Source organism: Polyodon spathula, chromosome 3 (genome assembly GCF_017654505.1).
Source record: "Polyodon spathula isolate WHYD16114869_AA chromosome 3, ASM1765450v1, whole genome shotgun sequence".
NCBI classification, from domain to species: Eukaryota; Metazoa; Chordata; class Actinopteri; order Acipenseriformes; family Polyodontidae; genus Polyodon; species Polyodon spathula.
In genome coordinates, this window is record NC_054536.1 from 87,433,938 (window position 1) to 87,456,550 (window position 22,613).

General features: G+C 36.5%; 1 protein-coding gene across 6 annotated transcripts in view; it reads right to left on the minus strand.

The window, feature by feature from the left end:
• Window positions 1–2,070: 2,070 nt before the first annotated feature.
• The window catches only part of LOC121313576 (thrombospondin type-1 domain-containing protein 7A-like), a 191,860-nt gene continuing 171,317 nt past the window's right edge, over window positions 2,071–22,613 (minus strand). For 4 of the 6 annotated variants that reach the window (XM_041246256.1, XM_041246254.1, XM_041246258.1 and 1 more), the window contains 8 exons: window positions 21,094–21,239; window positions 19,993–20,167; window positions 15,956–16,129; window positions 15,534–15,629; window positions 11,302–11,384; window positions 9,396–9,609; window positions 7,173–7,260; window positions 2,071–3,703 (listed from right to left, as the gene is read on the minus strand). In XM_041246256.1, coding sequence (XP_041102190.1) covers window positions 3,619–3,703; window positions 7,173–7,260; window positions 9,396–9,609; window positions 11,302–11,384; window positions 15,534–15,629; window positions 15,956–16,129; window positions 19,993–20,167; window positions 21,094–21,239 — 1,061 coding nt within the window. In that variant the 3' untranslated portion in view covers window positions 2,071–3,618. Of the gene's footprint in view, window positions 3,704–6,752; window positions 6,803–7,172; window positions 7,261–9,395; window positions 9,610–11,301; window positions 11,385–15,533; window positions 15,630–15,955; window positions 16,130–19,992; window positions 20,168–21,093; window positions 21,240–22,613 lie in introns of all 6 variants that reach the window. The other 2 variants (XM_041246259.1, XM_041246260.1) reach the window with 2 other exon arrangements.

The window sequence follows — 22,613 nt, forward strand, 5'->3', positions numbered from 1 at the left end:
TCAGATGTGCATTTCCTTTTAATCAGTTACCACCATGCTCAGGACTCACTGCAATGATGACACTTTTTTTTTTTTTAATTAAGTCTTCACCAATTATCATTTTTTTTTATTATTTTCTCCCAAATTTAGTTGTGTCCAATTATTTTTAGGCATAGCTCATTGCTACCACACGTGCGCTGACTCGGGAACGGCAAAGACGAACACTCTGTCCTCCGAAGCATGTGCCGTCAGCCGACCGCTTGTTTACACACTGCAGACTAACCGTGCAGCCACCTCAGAGCTACAGTGTTGGAGGACAACACAGCCCTGGGAAGCTTACAGGCAAGCCTCCAGGCATCCAGCCAGACCACAGGGGTCGCTGGTGTGTGGTGAGATGAGGACACCCTGGCCGACCTAGCCCTCTTGTCACTACAGTGCATCAATAAATTAATATATTAAAATGGAGTTGTATAATAGCATTATCACTGATTTTTTTTTATTAGCAGCACATTACTCTTGTGACGTGATAGTTACCTGACAGTCTGTGGTTTGATTACAGAATAACTATGGGCATGTACAGAGGTTGAACAAAAAAATGAATACATGAAAGCCTTTGGAACACACACTTTATGTACACAGACTATCCCTTACATGACTACTGGATTTCTAATGCAAATTGTATCGCTGGCAATACTCTGTAAAATTGATACATAAAAGCTGCATCTCCATGTTACAAGTGAGCTTCAGTCACAGTAGGTAAAACCACAGCTCTGATAGGTGATGGGCAATACAGCAGATCTAGCAGATGCCTCTCTTTCAAGAATGCAGAAACAGTTATTTCATCATGATGGGTCTAAAGTCCATTCCAAAGAACACAAGTGTTTCAGCTTTCAACCCCAAATTCCCAAAAGCAATTACACACAGTTGTTATTGATGAGTCACACACATATTCTGTCCCATATACTTTTCATCCACACAAAGCTTAAAAAAACTTCTGGGTTTGGAATAATTTCTATGCATTATGCATATTTATTGCATAAGATGCAAGAAAGATAACAAGCACCTGTAGCAAAATTGGTATTTTGCCTTTCAATTCTAAACTAATTAATAATGAACAGTGAAAAAGTTGACCACTTTCTTAATTTATTATGAGCAATTAATCAGTTACAAACAAACAACTGGTAGGAAAATGGCTGGAACCTTGTTACTTCATCTTTACATGATATCTGTATACCTGAACTAGCTCAGCAACATTATACACACACTGTTAGAGGTTTGTACTGAACATTACAAAAGAAATATACACAATTGATCAAATAAAAATAATACACATTATTTACAAATCAAAAAAGAATAACATGAAAAAGGAAACGCTCTTTTAAAAGCTGCCACCCTATTGTCATCGGCAAACTGCAGCTTTCACATTGGGGTAAATGACAAGGAATACGTGAAATACTGTATAATGGAGTTCATGTTTAATGTTTAACAGTTGTAATGTGTTTAGTGTGTTCATATGAAATACTGTATAATTGAGTTCATGTTTATTTTTTAACAGTTGTAATGTGTTTAGTGTGTTCATGTGAAATACTGTAAAATTGAGTTCATGTTTAACAGCTGTAATGTATTTAGTGTGAGTTTTACTTTGAAATTCCAAATGGAATGATGTAGAAACTGCTGTTTTAGGAAATTGAATGCACTGTATTGAGGATGAATGGTTAAACTCACTTATTTCATTTCTATTGACAGAAATGATGATGGCAGTTTTCATCCACCTATCTACAGATTCAGTGCAGTATAACTATCCCAACAGATGTGACAATGCACTTAAGAATCCCATATACTGTAGTGGTTATAGGCTTACCACAAAACTCACTGCACCAAATCTGAACTTGGGGAGAGACACAGCTTATAGAGTCCCTAATCAGCTTTCATCCATTGACAGAAATGATTTGAACAATTTAATGATATATATATATATATATATATCATATATATAATATATATATATTATAATATATATATATATCTATATAATATTAAATATACGGACATAAATTTTTGTTGACGGAATTACTAAATTTTTGTTTTTTCTAGGATATAAACGATAATGATTCTAAATGTGTCATACCTCTTTGCTGTCCAAAATGTTCTGCTAAATTTCAACCTTGATATTGCACATTTTATGAAAAGAACTCCCCTGTAGAAGACCATTATATCTCCTTATACCAACCTGCAGCAGATATAATTGGTTTCTTCTAAATGAATTTTAAGTTTACTCAGTAATAAGGCTCAGTATCTACAGGTGTGACAGGTATATGATACTTCAGAAGCAATTACAATGGGTATTTGTTTACAATGTAATGGCGGTTTGTAAGCTCCACAAGCTTTGTGTGTCTACAATGTTTTCTTGTTCCGTGCCAGATAGAGCAGATGCTAATGATCTTTATATGAAGTAAGCATCTACACTTGTGCTCCAGTGATTAGGTAGCTTTAGTTATTTAACATGTGTTGATCCCTTAGCACACAATGTCATCTAAATGTGGAATCAGCTAACACGCGCAAACTGATCCGTAAATATTTCGGCATCATAGAAAACAAATACAAAACAACAAGTTGTAAACAGCCTTCAAAATCACAGTATTAGAAACCATTGCGGAAATTACGTATTTAAAGTTAGTCGGGCAGAAAACTACACACTTATAATACTGCAACTGTACAGACCACAAAGGTTACTGGTTTTATAAAATTGCTATTGTGACAAGAACGATTATATACACATATCCACTAATTTTTTAGTTATTTATTTTTTCATGTCACATTACAGAACTGAACTCTACTCTTAAATTAATAGATACACATTGGTTTGCTCCTTCTGGGAAATGTCTTTTAAACTTCAAGCACAAGACGCTACGTCACCCTGCATTGAAAGAGGCGGTTTTCTATGGCAGTACTAGATGTAAGTGCATATCATGCTGCACTAACATAGTGTAGCAAAAGGTTGCAGGCAGGAGTCCAACAGATTTAAGATGGTTTTAATGAATGTTGATTAGTTGTAGATAGATACCAGTATATCTACCAAAAAAAAAACCCAAAAAAACATGAGCTGCAGGGAATCAACCAAATTGAAAATGTGCCTTGGAATTTTATAAGGTAGGGCTGTAGAAATGTGTTGGAACTGCAATGGAAAAAATGGAGTCCTCCAACTAACTCTGCTGCAGTAACCTTTGTGTAGAAAACATAGTATAGATAGCATACACAGCTGTACAGCAAAGGCAGTTTTATTTTAGTCTGTAAAGGTTGTGAAGGCTTTTGTGCAGCAAAAAAAAAAGAAAAAGCGCAAAAAAAAGCTTAGTTTTTTTGTTAGAATGTTTTTTTTTTGTTTGTTTTGTTTTTATAACAGGCTACTGCTGAATGAGGATTTTCTTCAAACTGCGCACTTGTATAATCTTTTGAACATTCATTCCAGTCAGTTCATATTTTTTTAAAATTTTTTTGTTAGTTTACATGCTTTCCAAAGACCTGCCTTGATAATGCAAGACAGCTTTCAAATCCAGTAAGGACGGGACATGTCTTGACACAGCAGTGCTGTGATAGACACGCTGGGTTTTCACTCCATAGATTGTGTGTTTGCTGAGAAGCCTACATGTCAGCATCACCATCGTAAGCCAGTGTCAAAGGTTTCAGTCTGTTGTTTTGCCTTCTCTGGGGTTTCTTTGGCTTTTTGCTGTGGAATGAGGGAAAAAAAGAAATGAACACCCATTTACAAAACAGTGTCCCTGGCTGTATCTTACTTTTTACTTTTGTATCTTCACACTGAAACAGCAAACAGCAAATAGTAAGTAATGTCATTCTAATAGAACTTTTTAAGTTTTATTTTATTTTTCGTAATAGTTTACAGCTTTTGCAATCATTCTAAGTGACTCTGGGCCCAGATGCACCAAAACTGAATTATCATTTTTTTCTCTAAATCTCCCTTTAGCAGCTTGGAGTTTGCTTTGAACTTGACTGGAGATCCTATGGTACACAGCTTTCTTCATTCCACCCAAGTCAAATGACAATATGACCTTTCAACTTTGCCAGCCTAGCCTACAGTAATATAATTTCATAGTGGAGGAAGAGAACCCAGAATCACTCACAATTATCTAAAAAAAAAAAATCATAAAATTGTAAGACAAATTCAATTAAATTGGGTACTACCCTTATAAAAGTTTACCATGGTAAAATTGCAGAGTCATTTTGCAGAGACAATGCTTTTACCATGCTTGTACCATGTATTTACTGTTTACCATACCTGTCAGGGATTTACCATGCTTATCTGAGTGTCATGTCACTGTGCTTATAATATGGTTTACTACACTTTACCATGGAATACTGGTATTGAATAAACTTTTAGAAGGGCATATGCTGTGTTTACACTTGTTCCGGAATTGTTTCGAAAGGATTCCGAAACATTGTGTTCTAGAAGGGTGCGTTTACACCTGCGTTCCGGAATCGTTTCGAAAGGATTCTGAAACATTGTGTTCCAGAAGGGTGCGTTTACACTTGTAGGGCACAGCAGGGGGTACTTCTCTTAGGAGAAGAGAATGAGCATGTGCACTTTGTAAGGTGAAGACGTCTGACACTATGGTGTAATGATGACATCATTGAGCACCACCATTTGAAAATCCTACCTTCTTCACTGGTTGCGGTGGACATTGATGAAGAGGAAAAGTAAGCAACATATTTTACTTTTACTATGTTCATGTAATGTATAACGCAGTGGTATTTAATGCTACCACCTAGTTAATCACAGGAAGGCAGCAAGGTGATGACGTAGCTGGTTTGCGTGCAGTGTCTGCTGGGAATGTTCTTGAATTGTTCTGGAAAAGTGCCAGAATCGAATCTCATCTTTTCAGTGGATAAGAGGACGTGTTCCAGAATGTCTTTGGTAGCATTTACATTAACAAAATCTTCCGGAATGCGTCATCTAGGTCAGCCCTATAAGTAATTGCACCCAGTTAGAACAGCTAAAGCACTTCTATCTGACCCCTACCTTCAGTGCCTAAATGGAAGGTGTTTGGATGTTGGCAGCTTTATCCCCAGCAGACAGGGGTCCAATGTAATTGGACAGTTGCAGCTTAGAATGAACAAGACAGTGAGGGCCAGAGTCCTAAAACACGCATTACGTCTACATTTTATTTATTAATAAATGTGGGTCTATTTTAATGATCTGAAGTGTAGCAGATCTTACTATTTCCCATCTTAAAATACATAAACCTGACTGTTTGCCGACTAGTGATATTTAGTTAATAATAGGGTCACTAAGTCACACCTGTGGGGAAATCACTAGAATGATTAACATGAAGTGCCAGTTTCTAGATACAATATACCCATTTCCTAGTTCACTGAGGTGGTCACTGTTTTTGTATAACAGCAAGCTAACTTAATGCCATTTCTCTATTCCTGCTAGTTTTTGTCCCTACATGTCTCTACAGGATCCCCTTAAAAAGTCAACCTTATTATCACTCTTATAAAAGTTTACCATGATGAATTTGTATGGTAATTGTGCAGTTAATATGCATTTTAATATACTAGCATGTATCAGGCTTTACATTATTTTCAGAGCTTTATCGTGCTTCATCATACTCACGTTTAGTTTGCTACTGTATAACATGTTACAGTAAACTTAAACAGGGATACTCCCATCTGTGCTTCGTATGTAAGCCACAGCTAGTTCAGGCAGGGTGCTCATAGCTGCTGTATACAGTGTTATTAACATCTGTGGGTGGTTCATCTCTTATGGCAGCAGATTTAACAAGCGATAACTAGCTCTCTTTACTGACTGACAATACCATACTTTTCCCGTCAAATGCAAAACACTAGTATCTCAGAAAGATCAACATTTCTGGTCATAGGATAACAAAATGTAAATTTAAAAAAAATTAAAAAAATTAAAAAAGCAAACAAAAAATATATTCTTAACTATTCCAAACATTTTAGCTTGAATTCCACCTGATTAAAAAATAAATATAAAATAAACGCAAATGTGACAGGCAGTCCTTTTATAAAACTTTATAACTAAAACAGATCAGTTACAGTGAACAACTGGATGGCGCTGAAGTAATTGTGAACATGCACACCAGAGCTAATGCACCAGAGACGAAGTGTTCATAGTGATTTAAGATCATGTTTCCAATAAAAGAATGTTTGCCTTGTTCAGCCAATGCAATGAAGATACTGTTGTTTTATCCAACGCTATAATTATTATTATTATTATTATTATTATTATTATTATTAGTAGTAGTAGTATGTGAAAGAGTATATTATTGTGCTTAAGTGTTTCTGTATTTAAACACTGGAAATATCCTGTTGCCTTTCACTTACATTTTGAATATAACTCATGTTCATTTTTAAATCAGTAATCAACGCATTTCAGAGTTTGATATCACTGCTTTTAAAGTCTAACTTTTTTCCCACAGGACAATTAAGCAGACAATGTGAGTTACCTTACATTCCCTTTATATTGTAGGCTGGCCTGTTCTCAACCATTAAAACATATTAACACAGCAACTTAGCTGTCCTTTTGTAAACTTGTTTTTTTAATAGTATATTTTACAACGAAACAGTCAAATATTTGAATGTGGTGATAAACACAGCTGACTGTTTGAACATTCCCATGGTGTTTTAGGAATCTGGCCCTTCAACATGAGCGGTGAGGTGTGGCGGATGCAGGGGAGGGTGCCCTGTGAGGCTGGGGCAGCAGTGACTTTGGAATTGATTGAAGGAGTTCTAACCTCAGAGCACTCCATTTTCATCTCTAGAGCATCCTGCACCTTAACGAAAACTAAAACGCACAAAGATATTTCAAACTTCTACGTGCACAATAACACTTACGGGGTTACTTATGCTACACCCAGTTAACATTCTTATAACTATCAAGTTTTACTACAAAACATTACCATGTAAATTTAACATTGTTTCTGCAAATGAAAGATGTACACTGAACACTTAATGAGGATGAAACACAAATCAGTTTTTGTGTATTTGACTGAATTTATGAATTCATTATTTAAGATTTGTCTGCTTTAACAATACTTTGTGAATATGGTACTTACTGTACATTTTTATACTTTAGCAAATGTTAGTTTAGGCAAATAATATTGTAATATTAGAGCAATGCTGTCGGAAAATTGTAGTTAGTAAACCAAACTCACCAAGCTAGATAAATCATAGAGACTATAAAGATGAGTAGCACAAATGCTCCAGCAGCTACACCATAAACCCATGTCTTCAGTTTCCCATCTGTAAACAAGAAGGTTTAGTTAGGTTTAGTAGTTATGGTTTGCACATGGTTTAACAGTTAGCATTTGCTTAGCTGTTGAGCAGGTTATTTGTTTGTCCAGTGAGATATGTAAGAGTATCGACACACAAACTGAATGCAGGGTCAGTATTTAAACTGGCTACTCCGGCAACATACAGTACAAGCCTCCAATAACATCCACACAGATTCTCTAAGCTGATCATGCCATACGGCCAAAGACCGAAAATCGGCCAGTGCTGTCATTGACCGTTGCTCTTGGGCCCTGACAAGTGCCTGGTCATTAACGTCAATAGCCCACTGGCGATATTGTTTTCTTAACATAAATGTAGAGTACTTCGGACATTAACTGGCCATTGTCAACAATTTCTTGTGACTCTTGGTCAATGTGTGTAACTATTCCAATCTGTAGCAAATACCTCATAACGTGGGGCAATAAGCGCTATTTTTTTTTTTTTTTAAGAAAAAGGTAGCAGAAATAAATAAAAATTGTTTGGTTTTCTATTAGGAGTGTATCCCTTTTCGTAGTGCAAAATTCAGTAATGTATTTTTTCACATGACCAGCAGAGGGCACCAGCTGTCAAGTTATGCAGTAATGTCATTATTTTTCCACATTATTTTTTATACAATATAATTATATGTTATATATTATTATATATATATATATATATATAATATATATAATATATATATATATATATATATATATATATAATATATATACAATATATATACACACAAATATTTCAAATGTACAGAATATGTAAACTTGACATGCCATGCTGAATACTAGCAGATATGAAACACAGCACCTACAGTAGCAGCTCCTGACTTTAATAAGTATATATATATATGCAATAAAACGTTGCACGTTTCGAAATGTACTTTGTAATTTAATAAGAAATAAGGCAAGCAGCTGACTATAACAAAAACATTGTGACTTACTTGAGTGATGTCATTTGTAGAAAAAACTATTCTTACAGATCGTGGAAGATTTTTTAAATTACTAGCCCACAGAAATCCACGAGCAATTAAAAAGACAATCTTGTTTTGGTCCTCCCAGTTGAAGAAGGTCCAGTTCAGGCTTTGGACAACCTTTATTGTTATGTTTTCCTTATTACAACCTACTGTATGGAAATCGAAACTTAAGAGAGTAGCCACATGTGACCCAAAACCTGCCTGTCAAGACACGTCAAGATTAAGTCTAATTATTAGTGACAGAGGCTAGCCGCAAGCTTGCATCGTGTAGCCAATACCAATACAGTAAAACCTGAGAGACAGGGTGACTGCAAGTGCAAGACACACAGAATCCCACCCATTTTGAGGCTACATTAGCCAATAGCAATACAGTAGACCTTGGAAAGCATGACGTAAGGTAAGCTCTTTTTTTGTACTATTATAACATTACACGTAGGCTTAGCCTCCCCTCTTATCATGAGCCGCCACTGATTACTCCCCACATTGGGCTCAAAGTGGATAACCATCCCCTCTGACAAGCATTTGCTTTGTAATACATCTGAATACACCTAAGACTACTGAACCACTAGCAAGGGGATTGAGACTGGGGACTATAACCTCATTTTCTTGTCAAAACATAATCACATGCAAATTAAGACCTGTGGACTATACAGTCATCCACCATAAAACTGACAGCACCAACAATAAACGGTATACAATTAATTCTGTTAGCTGTTCACTTGCTATATACTGTAATGGGTGTGATTTACATTACAGCTATGTAACATTTTATAGTCATGTTAATCTTTTCAATTCTTTGAAATATCATTTGGAAAGATTGCAAACAGTGCTAATGGTTTTGCTCACACCATGTCAGATTTGATCACACATTATTCTTAGAGCTGCACTGTAGCACATTTCCCTGTGAAGAGATCCCCACATTCTGTCAGCAAATGTAGATCATGTATGATTCTCAGTTTGGATAAGAACCGGAAATATAAACAAATAACATGTTGTTTTTACAATAATAATGATTATTGAACCTTTATTTTTGTAAGTGTTTGTTTATTTTTTATTACTACAATTAAAAAAAAAAAAAAAAAACTTTTATGTAACAGTATTTCTGTAAAAGGTTGACAAATGAATTTCTATTGTTCCTCACCTTGTCCAAAAGGCTGCAAGAACCAGGTTCTACCTCCACGCCCTGGCTGGTTGGTGGATGGTTGGGTGGGATTGATAGCTCGGCTTGTCTTCACATCTGCCTTTTTGTCCCCCACTGTTGGCACCTCAAGTACTGGAATCAGGGTGCACTGATCAAGCATGCCATCTGACGTCATCACTTCAGTAAAACCCACCTCACAGCCACAAACTCCAAGCTAGTGTGGAGAACAGGATCAGGCTTTACATGCACAGAAAAACATGTCCCGGACAACAACGCATACAAAAGAGCTGAGAAATTAAAAAAATAAAATACAGCCTTGCTGCCCTTGAAAAGGTATCTATCATAAGAACTGAATGTTGTGAACTATCAGAGCTGATGCAGATCATCCCTTGCTGGTATATTTTTTAATTAAAATCATAAAACAGTGCTTATCTTCCTTTCAGAACTTAAAACAGTAACATCAGGACTGTATAAACCTCAGTTACTCCCCAGCATCTTTTTTTTTTTTTTTTTTTTTTTCCTAGACTCATAGCATAGTTGCCCTTCTCTGTATATTATTAAATCAAATAATGGAAGGTGACCAGAACTAAATGCACAACTCCCTAAGCCTGATCCTCTAACCTCGCTCAAATCATTTCGAACCAAGTGTAAATAACACAATTGACATGACTAGTATCACACTTCAGATAACTGATAAACAGCTGTTTAATCTTCTGTAGCAAAGTGCCCCAGACCAGTCCTAACATGGTGGCCAACATCCTTAAATCTGAAATGGGGAGATGTGTCAGAGACCAAAGTGACCTACTTCTACAGATCAAAAACTGCACCCCATGGTTGTGCTTTGAGGCACAGCTTTTGAAATACAGTAGTATCAACGATGTCTCACTACATGTGCTTCAAGAGCATGACACTATGAACGCTATGCAGTCTTCCTGGAGTTCTATTTATGAAATAGCCTCCAGTCACAGGGTATTGCGCCTGTGATGTGTGTGTGTGTGTGTGTGTGTGTGTGTGTGTGTGTGTGTGTTTCAATGTAAAATTGGGAAATCTATGGAGGCAGCTGGAAGTCAAGAGAATGTCATTTGATATCATAAGCCTAAAAATACAGTCCTGCTGACGAGGAGGCAGACTTAAGAATTATATTCTTCAGATGTCAGGTTTTAGAGCTTAAATTGGGCACTGGTGGGAAATGTGCAGCCAAGCTCTTAAGAAGATGGTTTTGCCCTATTCAGAAATATTACTATTTTTCGCAAAATGGACTGCTGCAAGAATCAGACTCCCCTTTGGAAATAAAAGCTGCTGACAGTTGCATTGCAGCTAAAAGCCAATAAAAGCCTCAGGCTGCTTTTTATACCAACAGAAGTCATGTTTGCAGGATGATTCAGGGGTTGTCAAATTTCATCATTACAATGTTGTGTCTTGTAACATCAATGCTCAAAAATCTAACTTATATATACATATTTTATATGTGGGAGTAAAGCTATTTTTTATCAGTTGTGCTCAACATTGTTTTCACTAAAGGCTAAAAGGGCTTTACAAATCTGACTAAAATATTGGTTGGGTTGCTTTAACTGCAATACATCTTGATATTCAACCAGGGAAACACAGGTCCGCTGTATCTGAAAGCATGTGCTTTACAAAATATGGAAACCAAAGTCAATTTACAGCAATATGGCAGATGGGTCACAGGTACATTTCGATTTAAATGTTATTATAACCCTGAGAATATAAAATACTGTATATAACTCAAATGTTATAAAATATGGAAAGTATAGTTAGTAAAAAACATGTGCTTTTCTAGATTAAATCACTCTAGAAGTTGATGGGCCCCTGGGGAAATGAAGATACATTTTCAAACAGCTAAATAAATAATTCACAGTAACTTCAGTACAGCTAAGGCTTTTACCTCAGTGCAGTAGGATTGAGGTTTATTGCAAGGTGGATCACAGGACCTGTCAGACACAGGCTGGCTTGTTAAAGGACAGCCACCTACGAAACAATGGTTAACCATGTTAGACAAGGTAAAGCTGTTCCCATAAGAGACATTAGCAGAGACAGTTTTGTATGTTATTTGATTGTTCTGTCAAAAATAATTTGTTAAGTGCTCGTTGTTTCACAAGTGGACAGCACATAAATAAGAAACCAAACATTTACCAACAGATAAAACATCAACCTCCACAATTACTCCTGTTTCTGCACAACAGCACACAGAGGAAGCTTCGGGGGGCTTTGTAGATTTGAAGTACAGCAATCACTGTAAATAATTGATTTTCTTCTTTTTTTGTGTTAGGGATGGCAGGCTGGATCAGCAGGTTAATGCAGATGGATGTATCCTGGGGTTTGAAAAAGTAGTCTGTAATAACATTCAACTGCACTACTGTTTTTTTTTTTACTTCAGTGCATTGTTAATAGGATGCAAGCTGATGCAATTTAATATATAAAAAAGCACATAGAATATAAATAAGTAAGATTTATTTAGGAAAACAGATTAATCTCAGTTGCATAAGTATTCAACCCCTTTGCTACTGCAGCCCTAAATCAGCTCAGGTGCAAGTTATTTGTTTGAAAGGTCACAAAATTAGCTAAATGGTTTCAGATTGTGTGTACTCAAAGTGGTTTAGCTTGTAGATAATTTCCCTCAGATATATAAAGACTTTCAAGCTGCAACTCACATAGTGATCCAACAAAGCAACCACGAAGACCAAGGAGCTTTTGAAACAAGTCAGGGATAAAGTGGAAGTGAGACAGAGAGCAGGAGAAGGGTACAAGAACATTTCAAAGACGCTGATCATCCCTCTCGGCACAGTGAAGTCCATTATTAAGAAGTGGAAGATGCATCCTACCACCTAGACATTAACCAGATCAGGTTGCCCTCCCAAACTGAGCAGCCGGGCAAGCAGGATACTGGTTCGGGATGTCACTCTGAAGCCAGCAATGACCTTGAGAGATTTGCAAAGTTCTGTGTCAGAGATGGGAGTCAGTGTTCATACTTCAACAATAAGCCGGTCCCTACGCAAAGCTAGCCTGTATTGACTGGTGGCAAGAAAGAAGCCATTACTCAAAAAGCCTCATCTTAAATCACAAATAGAGTTTGCGATAAAGGATGCACAGTAGATGATACTGCAGACATGTGGAAAAAGGTTTTGTGGTCAGATGAGACAAAAATTGAACTTTTCAGTCTAAATTCCAAGTGTTATGTCTGGCACAAGCCCAACACTGCACATCACCCACTCAACACTATCCCAACTGTCAAGCATGGTGGTGGCAGCATAATGTTATGGGGATGCTTCTCTTCAGAAGAGACTGGTAAGCTTGTCAGGATAGAGGGGAGAATGGAAAATTCTCAAAATGTGTTTGAGTCAGCCAAGACTCTGAAACTGGGGAGGAAATTCACATTTCAGCAGGACAATGACCCAAAGCACTAAGCCAAATCCACACTGGAGTGGTTGAACAAGAAGAGAATTAACATTCTTGAGTGGCCCAGTCAAAGTCCTGACATGAATCCAACTGAAAATTTATGGCGAGACTTGAAGACTGCAGACAAACTTATCAAAACTGGAGCAATTTTCCCGTGAAGAATGGGCAAAAATGTCATAGCAGTAATTGCTGCAAAAGGTGCTTCTACCAAGTACTGACTTAAGGGACTAAATACTTATGCAACCAGTAAATTTCATATTGTACATTTTCATATTTTCACTAAGCTTCACTAATATATATATATATATATATATATATATATATATATATATATATATATATATATATATATATATAAGGGGCAAAGGGCAACATACAGCATATCTGAGATATTAAAAGTAAAAGCTCATCGACGGAACATAACAATAAATAGATCTAAGATGTGTCAAACTTCAAGAAGCCTCGCACAAGTCTGAATTTGGGACCACACATATACAGCAACCAAAATCAGATCTGTGTATTAGGCATGCTATCTTTAAAACAAAACATGCCAATTAAAAGAAATACAGTACAACCTGGGCAGTTTTTGAATGGCAGTTATCAGCATTCGTACCAGGGACAGTTCTGCACTAACACTGAGATTAAGATACCAAAGAGATGTTCAGTCAGTTGTTTTGGACAGTACTCCACTGTAGAGGGTGTGCATGTCAGGCACATACTACAGTTAGCCAGCCCCAAGTTCATGTCACATACATAGAATTGTTGTAATGACAAACAAATTAGCTGACCCAGTTTTGCTCTAAACTTTTCTGCAAGAAGGATGTGCTGTGTTTTATGTGTTGGCAGAGCAGGGCATATACATTAGAAAAATAGTCTTTGTTTATTGGAAGGAAAAGAAAAGTATTAGAATTTGTAGATCATTCATTCAATTTTTGCCTGCTGCATCAATGTGTATGATTTCTTCTTTGAACATTGCCGCAATAAGTTCCATAGGTAGTGGGGTGTATAAAGCTTCCTGTGTTATTCATTATTCCATACAACAAAATAAATTGATTTACATGTTATTCAAGTGTGCCATGCAGCTTTAAAAAAACAAAAAAAACAACAAAGTGCAACATACATAGGTGGTAAAAGTGGAAAGGTTTTTGTGGCGTACTGTACCTTTTCTTTTCAAGTTTAAACTACACAAGACTGCAATAGCTTTTGTCAGTACAATCATTTATCAATGATGTGACAAATGTGCCAGGCATTCTGGGGCAGTTCACACATCTACATTATACAGGTTTCTTGATATTACCTATGAAGTTCAGTCTGCCTGAAGACAAATCGAGAGATTATTCTTTAGCTAGGAGCTTTAAGATTATACTGTCTTATTTATAGTAATTTGTATTTGTATTAATATGCTGAAACAGAAGATTTAACATTATTATTATTGAGTGTGTAACTGGATGCATCAAGATATCCGATCACAATCAGATCAATGCTCACTGTCTGTACCAAATGGTATTACCCCAAAAAAAAATTATATAAGATACCGCGGGCAATTGCAGCCCATATATATATATATATATATATATATATATATATATATATATATATATATATATATATATATATACGCGCATTGCATAACATTATTTAGTTCCAATTTTCAAAATTTTTCTCTGACATGACAGGGACCTGTAATTAAACCCTTTGGGCCTCTGTTCAGAAACGTTTGCAAGCAGAGATTCACAATCCATGAAGTGGAAGATTCTGTTCATACATAAATACACAAATGTTGCTTATGACTTGATATGTGAAGCAAGTGGGCCATCTGTTCTCTTTTCCAATTATATAAGTGTATTCCACTATCTTGTTACACATTAAAATTGGCAGGGTAAAATATCAATTGTATAGATCTGAAAAAGGAATGCTAAATGATACTTTTAGATATGTACTTCCTCTGCTATATCAGCTGTGTTCTGTATGTCTAGATAATTGCACCCATTATAGTATATTGAACATACTCTCTACAATCTGAATAAACGGAAGTTTGAAATACTGCTGAAATATAGCACACCAGCATTTGCTATGATTCAAATGCAAATGATCTGTGTAAATGACTGAAAATCAGAGCACAAACAACATTAAAACAACTACAGATAAACTGTGGTGTATCAGATAATGATAACCACAGTGTATGGCTTGCTATTTGTTGCAGTCAACTTGAAACTAGGTTAGAAAGACAAATACAGCGACAATCCCAGGAAACAGTTTCTGCTTTGCACATGGGCATAATGGATTTAAACCAGGTCAACATACAGCAGAAAAGCTTCTGAAACAGATTTAAAATAGGCCAGCTTATGGCAATGCATGTTTGAAACAGTACTTTAGCTGGGTCAATTCTGACATGGGCCAAGTGGCAAAATCCCCAATAACATAAAAGATGTTCGTCTAACCAAAGACAAAATAGCTTGAAAGTGCTTCTGCCACCTATCTCTTCATATTCCTCCCTCTGTTTACGCTTTGCTTCAGAGAAGTACACCACATTGTTAATTCAAAAGTCCTAGTGTTCTGTTCATCTGTTTTCAGAGTATTTTGTCTGTGCAGTACAGTTTGTGTTTGCCACTTGCTAGCGTATTTTATCACTTTACTTGGCCCTCTTATGACAAAGGTTCTCCCATGTTCTTTTATTTGGTAATCCGAATACACATGTAAGACTCGGGGGGGCGCTATTACCTGTTATGTTTAATCCGTCAGACCGTTGGCACCAAACTGACCGAGAAGACCCTCTCCAGGGGCCTGTCATCCACTTGTATTCATAGCATTCGCCATCTGTATGGGATACAAAGAACATACATTTGTGTATTTATTATGAAAGCAGTGTGAGTTAGTAATTTCAGACCTATTTGTCTGAGATTCATTTCGATGACAATTGCCTCCATTTTCAATAATGATGTCTGAAATTAATAGTGCACTCTACAATACAGAGGGGTTCTCTTCTTTCTTTAATAGTTCATTTGATGGGATTCCAGGTTCATTATTTATTTATTTATTTTTACTGTCTATGACATTTTGAAAGGATATTCCTACAAGAAATCCCCACAGTGGTTTCAGTTTCAGACCTATTCTGAAGTCAGTCCAGTGACTGAAGCACTCACCCGCACAAGACCGGGATTCCCACATTTGTTCTGGACACTGCTGTTGATTATCCTGCTCTTGAGCTATTACTGCCCTGGAACGAACCTGTACTGCACCAAAGTCCAGGATTTCTCCATTTACACAGCTGACCTGGCAGGGGCTCCATTCTGTCCAGTCGGTCAAGTAGCAATCACCTGCAAAACAGAACAGCCATTCTACAGTTACAGCAGTTGCCGATGTATATTCTGGATTTCTCCAATATTTACTTAATGCAATATGAGTATAATATGAATGGTAAGAACGTTGCCCGTGCTGTATCATTTATTACAACACAGTTATATATTAGCTTGATTATTAAAACTGCCCTTTCACTAACCTTTTCAATATATAAAACACTTTGGAGCTGATGCAAGGATAGACATGGTGCAAACAATTGTGGTAACAAAGTCCAAATTGCACTGTGGCCTATTGAAACTTAAGAGTAATGCAAAATACACAACACACACGAATAATGAGCTGTAATAATGATAATGAGGGTTGCAATGAGTGCCGCCTGTGCATCAGGCTGTTAAGCGGCTGTTCTTACAGCCCAGAGATTGTATAAGATTTGTAGAAAAAAAATACACCAAAGGCAGAAAAGTCCTCCTGGCATACGGAAATGAAAATAAAAGAGTTTTGTAAGGAGGAGCGGAGAATCCTTATAGCTGAGGTCTCTCAGCATGTAATTGAGATATTTGGAAAAGCCTCAGTCAACATCAGTTATGCTACCAAAGAGGTCATATTGTTCTCTGTAGTGGAAAAAGTCAGTCGGTGTTAATAGGAGGATAGTGTAGCTATAGGATAGCTGATGAAAATCTGAAATTCAGCTATTAGGTTTAGGATAACCTGCGGAGTGAGATGATAACACCTTACCACCGCATTCTCCGGCATCCCAAACAAAGTGACCCTGGGTTGGAATATGCAGGGTCACCTCTGTCTTTCCCTTCTCCTCCGAAGGTTTTCCTTCCTGTCCTCAACAAGAGCCAAACATCATCAGGAAGTGTATCACAGCAGCCATCTTGAGGCCAATGACATGTCTCTGAAGGTATGTGGTTTTATACAACTCTTAATTACTCCATTCTACAATAAGGAGGTGCAACGTTTCTGGAGGGTCAGCAATTTCTGTATGAAGATTTTGTACCATCTTAGGAGAAAAGAAACGCTTACTATACATAAAAAAAAATAAAATAAAAACTATACATCAAATACATCAATCATGACAGTAACCACTAATAAATCACGATGTTAGCACGTGTTTCAGTGGTTTTGCAAGTGATAAACAGCTGATATTGTCAAATTGCATACAACTAAGTGTATGGGCACATGTTTAGCACAACAACCAGATATTTAATACATGATTGGGGTTTTAAAATTGTATTGTATTAACAACGCAGAATATTCCATAGACTCTGGGAGGAGCAGATTAACTTTATCACTACAAGTAATTAGGATTAAATATTCAGAATTTTCTTAAAACATTTTAAGAGAACTGTGAGGAAAAGAATGATTTATAAGAAAAACCCATTTCAATATATGTATGATTTGCAGACGCACACTATTTTGTAAAGCTGTATCACAATTATTTGATCTAGCCTGAACGGAGTACAACTATTAATTTGAAACAGTAAATTATATTTTCAGAATGAAAAGGAGAGAAATATAAGATCACAGCGTACTAGAAATGCATGATTACAGACATTAACATCCATGACAAATGAACACAGCAAAGGAAGACATTACAAAGTCATGTACATGGAGGGAATTAATAGAAACAGTTCATTTATCAAGGCAGCCCAGCTGGTGGACAACCACTTTTGAAATAAATATGTGGACTCAAGAATGGACTATTCCATTAAAAGTATACAAAGCACTAGGCAAGGGGAGCAGTTTATTTCAACATCTGAAACATAATGTTGGCTTTATTTCAATTTTATTTCATAAAATTAACAAATCCCTCAATCAATATGATTTTTAGTTGTGTTTATTTATATTCTGTACATATACTCCAAAGTTCAATGCATTTTCTGAACTAAAGTTTCAGACTTGAGGACCATGGGTCATATTCAATTATGCCTTACTGAGCATCATCCCCAATCTTCATAAATGGGCAAGACTGTCCAAATAATTTGGTTGTTTGCTATAAAGGTATTTGTAGCTTTTTGGGTCCTTGCCGCACAGATAAACTGGCTATTTCCATCATCTGGTGTCTAAATAAAGTGCTACTGGAAGGCAATATTTTGCTTTCGCTGCAGTTTCCGACTAGAATGCACTGCTGAGACTTTTCATCGTCAATTAAAACGTGTTGTTCCATTATCCGAAGAAGCCCTGTGCATGTGTTTGATGTTGTGTAGCGTTTTAAACGTGTATTCTGGGGTTTTATGCGATTGTAATTTCCTCCTGTTGGATACCGTTGTAAACAAGCTAATGGACTTTTCCAATACAAATTTTAAATGAAAAAAATAATTAAAAAAATATTGCTTTCATAAAACAATAACATGGTAATGTGCTTTAATATATGGCCTGCAAACTCAATTTCAACTTGAATTGGCTTCCAGTAGTATGTGAGTTCAACATCCCTGCTCCTAATTCACAGTGAACTCCATGCATACAGAAAAAATTGGTCATGCTTTATTTTAAGAGCCACATTTTAGTTTATTAACTATTAATAAACATTGCTCATTTTGAGCTAAGGCTTGTACAGTAAGATCTTTACAAACTAATGTAACGGGCAGTGTTGTCTGATGCACTGCCATTATGGATTCTGTTCCATGTTGGTGAGATGAGGTTAAAAGTGAATGCAAATGAGCCCAGGTTGTCTGCATTGTGGTTAGGACGCTCCATAATAAAGACCTGAGTACTGTATATGGAAAAATGATGTACTATAGCTGTAGAAACAATGCACTGAAATATAGAATTCCATTTGTTTATTAACACTAAATAGACGTGTAAAAAAAAAAGTATACACAGCACTGTATTGTACATAGTACTACCGCAACTTACTATCAATAGCCTTAAAAACAGTAAACACTGTTGGTATACAGGGCTTACATTTAATACAGAAGCAATCTTTTTAAAATAAGTAGTTGTCCAATGTTGTTTGATTTTTTTACGATTCGCCACCTCCAGCTGTAAATCACTCTCAATTTTACGAGCAGCTTTGTAGCCAAATTCAAAATGCGGGACACAACAGATTTTGAGATGCCAAACTTTTCTGCTACCCGTATTTGTTTAGCACCGGCTTCACGTAGTACCTCCAGAATCAAAATGTTTTGAATGACAGACGACAATCAGACTCAATAAATTTACAGATGCGTTATGAAAACTGATACATAAATAGACACTGCGATGTGTGTGCGCGATGTATTCGTGTGCGTGCCATAGCCATAGAAATTGAAAAAAAAAAAAAAAAAGTCGTCATTAAGCAGCAGACAGTTGCTAATATCCGAAATCCTTTAATATTAAAGTCTATGGCATGGGATTAGTTCCTGTGAAAATGTTGTTAATAACCAAAAGTTTATCACGGTTGCTAATAACCAGCATCTACTGTATATTAACATGTGCATTAGCTGCTTATTAATTGTTAATAGGCCATCCTTAAAATAAAGCACACTCTAAATATTAATAAAAATGATTCACCTGTCATAACTAATCTTTACTGATCAGACTTAATGCTTGTAGGTTGTGTTGTTTCGTTCTTTTTTTTTCAGAAGAAACACCTTAATTTCTTGTAACAATTTTTGAAAATCTGGTATGTGTTTAGTGTCTTGGAAAACTAGGTCACCATAACCTGCTTCCACAGCATATAGGATACTACCTATAAACAATTCCCATACATCGTTTAATCATAGTTTCTCAAGTGGTTCCCAAGATATAGCCTTGAAAGGATTTAATTGTTAATAATGTGAAAAGGCTGCTATACCAATTGTTTTTGCACACAGTGAAAATACATGGAATATATATAATGTATTTGTGTATACCAAATCAATACACCATTTTATGTTCATAGCTTACTCTGTACCTGGACATGGGACAGCACACCTCTCTTCGAGTATAATGTCTTTGTCTCCATCTACAGAAGGCTCCACCTTTTCACAAAGCTCCTCATCTACTATGCTTCCATTATCTTCCTTGGAGCCATCAAACACAAAACATGAGATGTTCCGGAACCTCACACCTTCTCCACACTGTGCATCCTATCAAAAGAAAAGTCAAGAAATGTATTTCAATGCAGCATTGTACCTGCTTTAGCAGATTATAGGCTTAATGTGATTCAATAAAGGTCTGCATAACAACACTTCCCTCTCAATCCTATGCAATTTTACCCATAGTGAATAAAGAACAATCTAACAAAATTTTTTATTTTAGAACATAAGAACGTTTACAAACAAGAGGAGGCCATTTTGCCCATCTTGCTCATTTGATTGTTAGTAGCTTATTATCTCATCAAGCAGCTTCTTGAATGATCCCAGGGTGTCAGCTTCAACAACATTACTGGGAAGTTGGTTCCAGACCCTCACAATTCTCTGTGATTGGACTATATTAATGCTACCCAAAATGTCATTACTGGAGCTCACCCACAGCATCACCCAACATTCAGACATGAGGAAATGCAAGACAAAAATCCAGTCTCAGTAATGAAAAATTATTGTAAAATAGCTATTTACTATGGCAAGCCAAATGATAATTTAGAGATATCTCAAATTGCATTTTAAGATATCTTGAAATATTTAGAGATATCTCAAATTGATTTACATATATCTTTAAATAATGTTTATTTATTTATAACATGGTGTGCCAAACTGTCATGTAAAATTGACAATATAGAAGATGTTACTGAAGGGAGCAAGTAAATAAGAGATGAGTTTTAGAACAAGACAAGTTATGAACAAGAAGTTATTTAGAGATATCTCTAAATGTATGTTGGATATCTGTTAATGATTTAGAGATATCTTAAAATAAAACCACAAGGCCCTACTTGTGTTTTAAAGAAAGACCAGGCAGATGGGTTTTTTACAGTGACTAGACAGCCCCCTAATGAGCATCTAAAAAAGAACAACACAGATAAAAGTAATTGCAAGTGCGAATAAATATCTTCTGACAGGACCCTGTATTGACATACCTCAACTTTGCATTCAGACCACCGACTATACTGCCATCTGTAGCAGGGTTTGACTGGACAGGGTTTCCACTGCTCCATCTGTGTAGGACATGGCCTGCCGTCCCCTTGAGAAGGCTGAATCACTGTTCTCTTACGCCACATTTTCCCTAAAACAAAGGTAGTGCCAGAAACGCCAGTAAGCAGCATTATAATTGACACTTAGTGTACACAGACAACAACACAATTCATACTGAAATAGATTTGCGATTACCATTTTTCTTTTTAAATTTAAAAGAACTCCAAAACATAGATTGTTTCTACTTCTTCCCTGAACATATGAATTTACTGGTTTACTGCATTTATAGCTGGCCTGTTGTACAGAAATCATATTAAGAGATTTAACAGAATTGAGTATTATCCCTTTCTTCTTTACACGTGATCTAATCTGTGCTACTTTTGAGCTTTCAAAATGTTCAGTTTCTTTATTTTTTTACAAAATCAGACTTGAGGTTATAGATTTTTGAGAAGGACAATAGGATTTCAGCTTTTTGTCTCAGAGTAGTTTATAAATGATGGGATCACACTTAAGTGTAATTTGAGGATGATGCAGGGATTTTGTTTTCTAATAAAAAAATAAAAAAAATGCACTGGCATCATAACCCTAAAGAAATGTATGTTGAATGATGTGGAAAATGTTTTTCAGGCAGATTAAGGGATATCAGTCCTGCTGCAATCATGGATGCGGTGACCTTGAAGGTTACATTTCTATTTCAGGGAACCAGGGTATGAAATGTAACCATTTCCGAATGAGTCAGTATACCCCAGCCTTGTGCGTTACCATTCAAAACCCCAGTAACAAGTAGCTAGGGCTAAAAAATTAGGGAGAAACTCGCCTCTATGCCTGTGTTGTAAGGGTTAACTGAAAAGACGCCCTTAACACTCGAGTTCCTAAACAAGGGTTTTGAGGAGCCATGACTTTAAGTCTGTAGAACCTAGTAAAGGTATGGGGAGTAGCCCACACTGCTGCATTGCAAACATCCTTGATAGATGCACCCTGGAATAAAGCCCACAAAGTTACCATGCCCCTGGTGGAATGGGCATTGAGCTTTTCTGGATTGGGGGCGTTGGCTCGCTCATAGGCAGTCCTGACTGTCTGCTATCCATTTGGACAGCCTCTTCTTAGATAGGGCTTGACCATGAGACTTCACCCCATAGCAGACAAAAAATTGTTTGTATTGCCTCCAAATTTTTGTCCTGTCAACATAATATGATAGGGCCCGCACTGAACAGAGTGTATGGATCTGCTGCTCTCTGTCAGACTGGAGAGCAGGTGGGAAGAAAGCATTCAATTCTACAGACATGGTTGACATGACAAGAAACCTTTGTCTTGGTATCTGCAAAAATTAAGCAGGCTTAAAGACTGAAAGACGCCCTACTTGTACTGATGCCTTTGAGTCTCAATGGGGCCAGGATAGTTTGCATGCACTTTGAAAAGGCACAGCGAGCTAGAGAGAGGCCGAATGGCAGGACACAGAACTCAG